Source organism: Carlito syrichta, unplaced genomic scaffold, assembly GCF_000164805.1.
Source record: "Carlito syrichta isolate Samal-C Ts95f unplaced genomic scaffold, Tarsius_syrichta-2.0.1 Scaffold306784, whole genome shotgun sequence".
In the NCBI taxonomy this organism is placed as follows: domain Eukaryota; kingdom Metazoa; phylum Chordata; class Mammalia; order Primates; family Tarsiidae; genus Carlito; species Carlito syrichta.
In genome coordinates, this window is record NW_007250880.1 from 7,120 (window position 1) to 18,629 (window position 11,510).

Sequence of the window (11,510 nt, forward strand, 5' to 3'; positions counted from 1 at the left end):
ACAATAAATCAAAAATTAGCTGGGCGTGGTAGCACACGCCTGTAGTTCCAGCTACTTGGAAGGCAGAGGTGGAAGGATCGCCGGAGCCTAGCAGGTCATGGCTGCGGTGGCAGTCTGGGCGACAGAGTGAGACTCCAATTCAAAAAAAAAAAAAAAGATGAACAAAGATGGGAATTATTTACCCAGCGATTCTAGTTCAGAGTGTAGGTGGTCAGAGCAAGTTCAAGAGCAGCCTTCTAGATTTTGTGATTATAGCCCTCCCTTCCCCATTTTTTATAGCTTTCCCAGTTGCTTGGTTTGATGGTAATTTGTAAAAGTGACCTTCCTTTATTTAGTCTTTCCTGTAGTATCTGTCATAGTTATATAGAGCCAATGTCTACCTTCTTCTCATTCCCATTTTGATCGTTCACATACTGCTCTGTTACATTAGGCAGTGATGTAAGCACAGCTTGGAAATGTCCACAGCTGGCTTTGGTAGGGGCGTATTTCCCTGAAGGAGCTGAGATGAGCAGAGCCTTAAGCGTGGCCCGTCTTGTGGTGAGGGGAGAACTCAGTGTGACGCAGATTTCAGAGTTGCCTTGGGGGTTCTCTCTGTTAGGTCAGCTTGCAGGTTCTGCTGTGCTACATTTTGCTGTTAGCGTTGTATAACTGGACCTTTTAAAACTTCCAGACGTGAAATCGAACGCCACAGTTCACTGTTTTGATATTTGAACATTGCACCCAAAGTCGTTTTCTTCCAGTGCGTTTACCAGTCCCTGACCAGCCCTTAGATTTATGATGCCTTCATCTGACTCCTTTGTTTCCTTGGTTTTTCGGTCTCCTTAATCCTCTACTGAGTTTCAGGCATTAGCGGGTATAAGTGCGTCTGTGGTGGCCAGAGCACCTCTGCTGGTGGGCCCTTCCTGCCTTCAGCCCTTCAGCTTTCCCATCTGCAGGATGGGATAAGAATGCACTCAACTCAGGCTGGGCACAGTGGCTCATGCCTGTAATCCCAGCGCTTTGGGAGGCCAAGGCGGGCGGATCGCTTGAGCCCAGGAGTTCTAGACAAGCCTGGGCAACGTAGTGAGACCCTGCCTCTACAGAAAATAAAAAAATACAGCAGGCAGCTGTAGTCCCGGCTCCTCAGGTGCCGAGGTGGTAGGATCGCCTGAGCCAGGAGGTTGAGGCTGCTGTGAGCTGTGATTGTCATAATTGTGCCTCTATACTCCAGCCCGGGTGGCAGAGTGAGACCCTGACTCAAAAAAAAAAAAATGCAGTCAACTCAGTCGAGTAAGTCATATGATGCTTTAAGGGCTGGGAGATGTGGACCTCTGTCATTTCTGCGGGTTCCCCTGTCCTTCATCTAGTCCCACCGCTGACGGAGTTGTTTCTGGCTCTCCTGAGGCTCAACCATGAAGGCGTAGGGTGTCAGGGAGGAACATCAGCCCTGTCAATACGTGAGCCCTTTGAAAGTGAAGTAGCTGCTAGGAAGTAGAACTGTGAGGACAGAAGGAAGCAAACCTTACATTTCCTTTTTTTTTTTGAGTTGGAGTCTCACTCTGTCGCCCAGACTGGAGTGCAGTGGCCGCTCCCGGCCACCGCAGCCTCAACTTGCTGGGCTCCGGCGATCCTTCCGCCTCAGCCTTCCAGGAAGCTGAAACTACAGGTGTGCGCTACCACGCCCGGCTAATTTTTTTGATTTACTGTAGAGATGAGGTCTCGCCAAGTTGCCCAGGCAGGTCTCGAACCCGCGGGCTCAGGCAGTCCACTCACCTCAGCCTCCCAAAGGCGTGGGATTACAGGCTGAGCCACCAAGCCCAGCTCTAGTTGTATGTTTTAATCCTGCAAGGTAAATATTAAATTTGCTTGAAGTTTACCTTTTTAGAAGTTTTCGCCTCTAATATGTTTTTTCCCATAAAGTCCTGGGATTAAAAATGAAGAGCATATTATATTAGCCGATTTAAGGCTTAATTTGAAACTTGGTTTGTATGACTACGAGGAAGCTACTCCATTTGCAAGTGGGCATTGCCTTTGGGCTTTTGGTGGGCTTTGGCTCCCTGTTGTCTGCGCACTGTGTCTCTCCCGTGCTCCCCAGGCCACCCCTCATCCCGGTGAGTGCAGTGTGGAGGCCGGAGGGGACCCCAGAGCTGGAATCAGACGCTTCACCAGGGTCTGCTTTCGCGGCCTTAGGGATTCTGGCCCTCAGCGAGCTGAGTTTCTTGATTGTTCTCCTAGTGCGGTCTCAGGGATGCCGGCCACAGACTGTGTCTATAGTCGGGAGGGTTAGGACGCACCCACTGCACACACTGTGCCCAGACCCCAGCTGGTCACCCTGGGCGGAGAGAGACACGGTGTTGTGGGCGAACGTTAGATGTCACAAACTGCTCCTCAGAGGCCTGTTTCTTCCCTTCTCTTTTAGGACTCTATGGACAGCAGCCTGCCAACCAAGTCATCATTCGTGAGCGGTATCGAGACAACGACAGTGACCTGGCCCTGGGCATGCTGGCGGGAGCGGCCACGGGCATGGCCTTAGGGTCTCTGTTCTGGGTCTTCTAGAGGCCTCGGGATCGAGCTGTGCACAGCTTCTGGCAACCCTGTGTGCAATACTATGGTTTGCAGGGCATTTCTGTTGTGACAAATGTTTTTAACAGTAGTTTTAATCGTTCCTTTGAGAGTAGTGACGTCATCATTGTAACTAACCCACATAAGCACCACCGAGAGGGTGTGGACCCTGCTGTTAGCTACAACGCCGGCTGTGGGGAAACTCGTGGAACACCTTCCTCGAACTTCCCTGTTTTAGAAGGCACCTTTTTCAAAGTGAGGTGTAGAGCTCGAGCGACTGTTTATTTTTGTGCAGTGCCAGTGATGCAGCAGTGTGTGAGTGAGTGAGTATTCTTGGCAAGCAAAGCTACAGCTCTTCTGGTTTAACTTCAGACTCTCATACCCCAGACAGTGGGCTGCATATGACCTCGGCCCCTAGCAGCAGGGCGGGAGCCCGTGACTTCGGCCCCTGGGTCCCTGGTCCCTGGAAAGACTGTCTGCTCAGGGTGATGGGGACAGCCCCCCTTTGAAAAAGGAAGCTTCAGGGCCGGGTGTGATGGCTTACGCCTGTAATCCCAGCACTTGGGAGGCCGAGGTGAAAGGATTGCCTGAGCCCAGGGGTTCGAGACCAGCCCAGGCAACTTGGCGAGACCTCCTCTCTACAATAAATCAAATTAGCCGGGTGTGATGGTGTGTGCCTGTAGTTCCACCTACTCAGGAGGCTGAGACGGAAGGATTGTCTGCACCCAGCGTGCCACTGCCCTCCAGCCTGGGTGACAGAGTGAGACTCCAACTCAAAAATAAAAAGAAAAGGAAGCTTTAGAAATCTGCCTAACCCTCACTGTTTATTCCTGTGTTATTCTTGTGTGTTTGGTAGTGGTTCTTGGAAAACACCCCAAATTCAGAATTGATTTGAGCCTCAGAGTTTTAGCGTTTACCCTTTAAAACTTGGAGAAGGCGAATACTGACAAGCATGTGTGTGGAGGCAGGTTTGCCTTACTCAGAGAATGTTGTTGCAGCGTCTGCTCTGGGTGTTTGTGTTGCCGCCAAAGCCTGCGTAGAGCCTATTTTTTTACTTCTGAGAGTGATCATAGGAGGTGAGGGAGGTGGAACGGGCACTGTGGTTGGAGCGCCCTGGTTTCAGGCCTCTGGGGGTCGCACTGCCCAAGTGTGCACCTCTTGTCCCTCGGAATGAGCTCGGCCCTGTGGTGTCCCCCAGGTGACAGGTGGGACATGAGGGATCTGCTCAAGGTACCACCCAACCTGGCGAGGACCCAGCCTTGTGTTTGTTCCTGACCCCCACGTGGTAGAGAAGTGTGGGGCATTTGTTGAGCCCCCAGATGTGTGAATCTCTGGAAAACCCACAGTCTGCCTTTCTGTTAAATGCTCTTATTTCCAGTATTATGAGGTGTGCGTTTCAAACAGCATTTCTGTAATTTCCCATTTGAAAGCTCCCGGTGCTTCCGGTTTTCTGTCCTGCATGCTTTCAACGGAGCACTCACAAGGGCAGACTGGCAGGGTGAGTGTCCTTGCCCCACACTCCGTGTGGCCCTGTTTCCCCTCAGGTGCCCCCCAGGTAGCACCGACTGCTGCTCTTTTGCCTGGCTGGGACACACGTGTGTCTGGCTTTGCTGCTCAACCGGCAAACTCTGCTCTGAGCCAGCTTACACAGGACTTCATGGGAAGCCAGATGCCAGGTGAGCTGCGTGACGACCGCAGGTTGGCTTGTCTTGCTGGTCCTCCAGGACTTGTTGACACAGGAGTGTCTGTTTCCACCTGGAAGGAGGTGTGCTTACCTGTCATCTTGGTAGATGCAACGTGCGACAGCACTGGTGTCGGTGGCTTTAAATGTTGCGTTGAGGTCTTAGGTCCTGGGTAGTAAGAACAGCTTGGCTCAGATGGGGTCGTTATTAAGGCCGTACGTTTTCTTCCCTTACAAACTGCTCGCGGTTTTCGTGTTGCATTGACTGTTAATTTTGAACTTGGAGTGACGAGGTGGGAATCACGGGAACCACAGAGGACTGAGTTTTGCCGCTGAAGTGCTCTTGAAGCGGGAGCCTCCCTGTGCTCTCCTGTCTACTCCTGGGGAAGACAGAACCGGGAGAGGTGTGGACTGAAGCTGGGTTCGTGTGTTCCCCACTTCCCCGTCCCCGTCCCCGTCCCCCGTGGGCCAGCCTCATTCGGCAGCCACAGTTGAGCCTGGAAATTCTGTCTCTAGTGACCTGATGCTGGCATGCAATGCATATTGGGGACAGAGCGGGGCTCAGAGGTTGCATTTCTTTGGCCGCAGCTCCCACAGAGCCAGCCTTTTGAGAGCCGCAGTTCTCAGCGTGTCCATTGATGACAGTGCCACACACTTTGGTCACCCCCAGCCAGGAAACGTGTGAGTTGGAAGAAACTTGGTGCTCAGGTTTGAGGGAGCGTTTTGCTTCCACGTGTACTTTTAAGTAGTGATCAGTACCTGAAAGAAGTTGGCCGTTGCCGTCATCCGTATGTGGATCTGATAGATCCTTTCGCTCTCTTCGTTCCTTGAGTTAGCTTCAGGGCCGGGGACGTTGAAGAGGAAAGAGAGGACCGTGGAGGTCCCCGCTCGTGCACGGTCCAGACCTCGCCCGTCTTGGCCGTCACGACCCAGGGTGGCCCCTGGGCAAGAAGAAGGCCCTGCAGCGGAGACGGGGTGACCAAGTGTATTTCCGCCCTCGCGTTTCGATCCTGTGTGGTTGCGGTTTGTCTCCAGTTGATGCAGACTCAAGGCACGGAATGCAGCTCCACCTCCTCCCCAGAGTCGATCGTTTCTGTGGTGCTTTCCTGTCTCTAGAGTTCTCTTGTGTCACAAGACCTCCTTACCCCTGTGTACGCACACTGTATGTTTATAAATGAAGATGCCGGTACATTAAATGGTTGTTCACCTTGAAGCATGCTTCGTTGTGACTTCTGTTGTCTTTTAAAAACTGGTTTGAAGTAACACACTCAGCTTTTTCAACTGTCAAGCATCTTAAGGATGCCATTTATTGAGGACCTACCAAGTGCTAGAACATATTGTCATATCAGGGAAAAAAACACTACATTCCTTTTCTTTCTTTCTTTTTTAAAAGAATTTATTGCAGAGACGAGGTCTTGCCATGTTGGTCAGGCTGGTCTCAAACCCCTGGGCTCAGGCAGTCCTCTCACCTCTGCCTCCCAAAGTGCTGGGATGACAGGCTTGAGCCACTGTGTCTGGCACACTACTGAGTTTTTAAGGCCCTGTAGATCTTTTAAAAATGTGATTTATATCAATATTTATCTTAGTAGAAAACAGAGAAATTAAAAAATGATAAACCTATTCTGTAGTGACACTTAAAACTGAATTTATAAAAAATTATTTTCAAAACAAAATCAGGCGTGACATTGTTTGCACATTAAAAATTTTCTTTAGAGTTTGGATCAGCAGGAGAGAGCTGGATTCTCACATCTGTATTCCCTCTGTTGTTATTTCACCTGTGAAGGAAATAGAGCCTCACACACAGTTGTACAGTTGGGAAAGGGCGACCTGGGCGACCGGAAAGGTCTTGGGCAACCTCGGGATCTCTGGATCATGCCTGGAGCACTGCTGGTGTATGTTGTCCTACACCATGTTTTCCCCCTTCATATAGCTGAGTATTTCCATATTGGCTCGTAATGAGCTGCCTCATTGGTGTGTCCCATAGACTACCAAAACTGCCCAGAGACCTTTGGACTTTTGCTGTCCTGACAGTGCTAGAAAGTGCAAAAGTTGCCCCTCCCTGCGTGGGGACTTGAAGGTGGCATGAAACCAGCGGGTGTCAGAGGGGCCCTGCCACGAAGCCCAAAGCCCACGTTAGTCTGCCCCTCCGGGGTCACAGCAGGTCGTGAAAGTGGGTGTCAGATACCGGCTACTCAGGCTGGCCGCTGCCAGCTGCGGGGTCTTGCGCCAGTCTCGGTCCGCGTGGGCCCACAGGGGATGAGAGACTTCCACGCCCAGGCCGGAGGCCGCCTCCGTCTCTGCCTCGCAAGCTGCTGGAAGCGAGACAGCGAAGTCACGCCTGTCCTCTGCTCGCAAGTGGCTCCTCCTCCAGCGGCCAGACCTTGGTCACGGGCCGGGCTCCGCCAGGCTGAGGTTGGTTTGGTCGCCAGCTGTCTTGACCTCTCAGCAGAAGTCTGGTTGAGGTTAACTTTCACTTGCACAGTGTTTCCTGTAGTAAAGTCAGTGGTTGCAAATGACATGCAGATGGTTGGTTCACACAACACAGATGTCATTTGGCCACACAGGTTTATTGTTAAGTCATCTCTTTCCCTACTTCACAAGTGATTTGGACCAGCAAGGAAGAGAATCATGGCATTCAGTTGTCCTTTGACGCAGTGAGTACTTACAGGCAACCTGAGAGGTACTGAGCCTGACCGCACTCTTGCTGCAGGTTATTCCCACTCCCCTTTCCTGTGAGAGGGTTAGAAATCCTCACCTGTTGCCTTACCCCAGGGGACAGGTGTCCCCCCTCACCCCAGAGGACAGGCATTACCCCTTGCCCCTGAAGACAGATGGCCCCGCTCACCCCTGAGGACAGGTTCCCCCCATCCCCAAAGGAGAGACGTCCCCCATGGCCCCCAGAGAAGGCTTCCCTCACTGTGGGTGTGGTGTGCCTGGGGGGGGAGGGGTTGAGCCAGCCACATGTGACCAGGTGATCCAGGAAATGCAGGGCAGGGTTCTGCAGCTCTCCTGTCCAACCCCCACCCTTCCTTGAGAGCCACACCCTCGCCTGTGGTCCCGGAGGAAACCCGTGTTGCAGAGCCATCATGGCTGCCTCTCAGGCCCCACGTCGTGGAGAGCAGGAAAAAAAGTGTTCGTCGTGCAGCAGAGTGAGCAGGGTGAGTGGCATCAGGTGCAGGCCTTGTGCCTGGTGGTGGCACAGTGACTGCACCCCTGAGTCTTGACTCAGATGGTGGGGTCCACACAGTACATGCCACAGAGGGGCGCTGGGGTGGATGCTCACCTGAGCCTCCTCCGAGAGGCTGGGGTGGCGATGCCACCCACTGGGCTGGTGGAGCACTCGGTGCTAGCTATGCCGGGGGTGGGGCACAGCCCAGCACGCTGGGCACCCAGCGTGTTACACCCTCCTTTGTTCCCCTTTTTCTAAACTGTGACTTGCAAAACTGACTGACAGCTTAGGTCTCTCCAGAGCCCTCCACGGTGAGACCACTTGCGTCCGGTTCTTGGGTCCAGAGCCGACCCTGCCTCTCCTGCCCTGTGCCGAGGGGAGGGGCATCCTTGCCCCTCCGTGGACCAGCAGGGCGGACTTGGGGCTGCGTGGAGTCCAGAGCCCCGCCACTCGGGGATGTGGCCTCTCCAGCCTCCCGCCTCCTCCCGAGGCAGGCGTAGCAGCGGCGGCCTTGGAGGCACCCCCGGTGGGGCACAGTCGCCTCTTCTCTGCCCCCTCCCCTCCTTTCCTGGACCCACGGTGCAGCCCCTGGGAACCCGCTGGAAACGCAGACCCTCCCGCAGGCCCAGACCTCCGGAGTCGGTGCCGCAGCCCTGAGCAGGGCGAGTCTACTGCAAGTTCCAGCCGGAGCCCCGCTGGTCCAGAAGGGGCTGGATTCCCGCCCTTCCACCCTTCCTTCCTCGCCCCCCCTCCCGCCGGCCTGCAGGCTCTCCCACTGCCCGCACTCCTGTGCCGCGCTGGTTCTGAGAGCCGCCGCTGGGTGTCAGAGCAGCCCCGGGAATGTTCTGGCTGTCACATCCCCTCCGGCTGTCGGCTCAACAGGGGCACTCGGCACAACAGAAGTGCTTGGCTGGGGGCGAGTCTCTGGCCTGAGCTGTGCTCCTGCCCCCGGTCCCCGCGAGTCAGCCCGTGGGCCAGCGTCTTCCAGCCGGAAGGGCACCAGGTGGCTGAGGAAGGGGGCCTTGCCGGAGGTCACCTCCGCCTCTGTCAGGGCGGGCATGTTTCCCCATCCTTTGCTGCCGGCCCAGGGCGAGTCGTCGGACACCACGGTGGAGTGTCTGGCAGCCTCACAATGCCCTGCAAGGTGTGGGAGGCGTTGCAGACACGTCCAACTCCTCCCGCTCCTGCGAGGCTCTCTCCTGTGCCACCCGGAGGCCTCCCCAGCCGCCCGGCGCTGTTCCCCACCGTGGTCAGGCCAGGGACCCTAGGAGCCTCCACCGTGTCCAGTCCTCGCCGTTGGGCCTCCCTTCCCGGCCCAGCCCTGCCCCACTGGGCCTCCGCACGGCCCGGGGGTGGCCGGCCTCCCGGACCCACGCGCCGCCGCGTGTCCCACGTGACCCGCTTCAGCCCTGCCCCGGGCTCAAGGCCAGCACCGCCTCCCAAGCCCTGAACACCCGAGCCCCTGTGCACACACACTGAAGCAGACTCACACACGCACTCATCCACACACGCGCGCACACACACACTCACACACACACGATGACGCGCCCACACACTCAGGCCGGGAGGCCAGGTAGGACAGGCAGGGCCTGCCGCGCCCAACAGCCTCGCCCCAGGGCCCGGGCGCCTTGCTGGGCTTTGGAAGCAGGGCGGGCGGGGCTCCCGGTGAGCTCCGGCTCCCAGGGCGGCTGAAGCTGGGTTTGGCCAGGGCTGCGCACGGGCCCTGGAGACGCGGCCGGGATGGCAGCCGTGGGGCTTCCCAGAGCACAGGGGAGGAGCAGGCAGGGGGGGGGGAGCGGCTTCCTGCTGGGTTCCAGGGCCCCATCCAGGCACTGGGGGGGGACTTGGGGGTGTGGCCTCGGGGGGGCGGATTTCTCCCCAAAGTGCAGGTGGGAATGTCTGGAGGGCCGCTCACAGGCTGGACACGAGTGGAAGCGGGGTCTGGGGCAGATGTCATCAGGCGGAGGGGCCGGGACTGGTAGGTAGGGCGCGGAGCCAAGGGTGCAGCTGGGTTGCGCAGGCGCGAGGGCGGGGCTACCTTGACACCTCTCCGTGGAAAGGGGAGGGCGCAGGGTCCGGCGCACGGTCCCGGAGCCGCCCCTCTCTCCTGGCCTGGACAGCGCTCTCCAGCTCCCCTGGCCTGGGCCTGCGCGGCCCTCGGACCACAAAGGGGGAAGAGGAGGACCGGGTGGGCAGGGTCTTGCCCTCAGGGGGCTCCGTGTGGACACTGCACGACTGGGTTGTGCAGTGTGTGTGTGCGCGTGCACACGGATGTGTGCTGTAAGATGACCGTCTCCACTGGCGATTCACATCTGGCCCTGTGTCATCTTCACGAGTGACCCGGGCCTGGCTCCGGCTGGTGCCTCCGTGCAACGTGCCACCACGCAGGGTCTGTGAGAGTGGCCTCGTCCCCAGGCAAAGGAGGCAGCCCCTGCTCTGGGGGGCTCCAGAGGAGAGTTCTAGAGAGAGGGGGGCTGGGCTGCATCCATCCCACCTCAGCAGCCTTCTCTGTAAAAATGGGACAAGGACAGCATCTGCCCAGAGGGTGGTGGATGAGAGGAATGAGCACAGGCGAGGCACGCTCCAAGGAGTGTCCAGCAAAGCGTGCGCCGAGGCTGTCTCTTTCTAGAGGCGAGTACGCCGGCGCCCACAGAGGCGCTCGGTCTTCCCCCTCCCCAAGACGGTCCCACAAACCATCAGTTCCAGCACGAGGGCCGTGGCTCAGGGCTTGTGGAGTTGACTGAGCGCATTCTGTTGGGTGGTCACAGACTGGAAAGTAACGTCTGCTCACCATCCAAAGCGAGTCGCCTGTGGCAATCGCTTGGGCCTTCCGCGAGGACGGGCACAGAGATGGTCAGGGCCAGGGCCTTGGCTGGTTCTCCCAGGGCACACCCTGAAGGCAGCAGGAGCCCTGTTGTCGGTCACGCGGAAGGTCTCTGGTCAGGGAGCTGCCCCGGTCCTCAGGCCCCGGCTCTCAGGAGGCCGGAGGTGGAGACCGGTCCCAAGGGGTGGTCGCCATGCCTGACTCAGAGGGGTGCGGGCGGACATGGGAGGCTGGGGGATGGGGCGGACTGGCTGCAGACCAAAGAACCACACCTCTGGCTTCCCCCGAACTCCCAATCCCACTCCCGGGGTGTTGGAGCAGCCCCATGCTCCCAGCCCTGCTGGGACCGTCTCCTTCAGTGGGCCTGGGACGGGTCCGGGTAGCAGGGTTCTGGGCATCTAAAGATGAGCTGAGCTAGGAGTGGGTGTGGGGCACAGGGCGAGCCCCTCCCTCCCTGCGCTCGGGCTCTCTGAGTGTGCTGTGCTGTCTCAGCTGCCCCAAATGACCACAGGAGGGAGGGAGCTGGGGGTGCTCAGTCTCCTCCTCTTGTGCGGCCTGAGATGTGAGGCCGGCCCTCCGCGTGCTGCAGGCCTGTTGGGCCTGGCCCTGGGGGCGGCACGGACAAGCCTCCCGTTTGAGGCAGGAAGGAAGGCCAGTGCATTCCCTTGTGTGGCAGCGCAGACAGACCAGAAGGACAGCAGAGAGGTCTTAGGGCATTTGTTCCTGCATTCCTTCATTCCCCCATTCCCTGAGCAATTTCCCCACGCTGTTGCCAGGCTGGGCATGGCCAGCTGCTGTCGATCTGTGGATCAGAAGACAGTCCCTCCCTCCAGTGGATCTCCTGCGCTGGGCGCTGGGTTGGAAGCAGAGGCACCTGGACTCTCTGGCCCCTGCGGCCCCACTGGGGGTCTCTGCTCCTTGAACCCACACAGCAAGGAAGCACCCTGGGTGTGGGGGAGGCACAGGCTGGGGGACGTTGAAACCACAAGTCATCAAGACTTGGAGGCTCCGGTAACCAAAGCAAACACTTTCCCCTGGGAGGCGTGTGCCTTGAAAAGCCAGCTGTGGAATGCACAGGCCGCAGGAGGGACACGGATGCTTCGAGCAGGAGCCGGCCTGGCCTGCTGAGGGACCCGGAGGGCAGGGGTCTGGAGCCTGGCTGCCTTGGTGTGTCTCCTCCCGGGGACTGGTTAATCCTGCGGAGAGCACTGGGGAGGGGCCTGAACCAGGACGGGCTCGCAGCGCCCGCCCTCATTGGCGGCGGGCTTGAGCGTGGGGGCAGGCCTCCTGTGGCC

At 57.5% G+C, this 11,510-nt stretch overlaps 1 protein-coding gene across 1 annotated transcript in view; it reads left to right on the top strand.

Annotated features, from left to right (window-relative positions):
* LOC103265721 (pleckstrin homology domain-containing family B member 2-like) overlaps positions 1-2,651 on the top strand; it is a 4,622-nt gene extending 1,971 nt beyond the window's left edge. The window contains exon 2 of the mRNA XM_008063375.1: positions 2,399-2,651. Coding sequence (XP_008061566.1) covers positions 2,399-2,535 — 137 coding nt within the window. The 3' untranslated portion in view covers positions 2,536-2,651. The remainder of the gene's footprint in view (positions 1-2,398) is intronic.
* Positions 2,652-11,510: the final 8,859 nt, after the last annotated feature.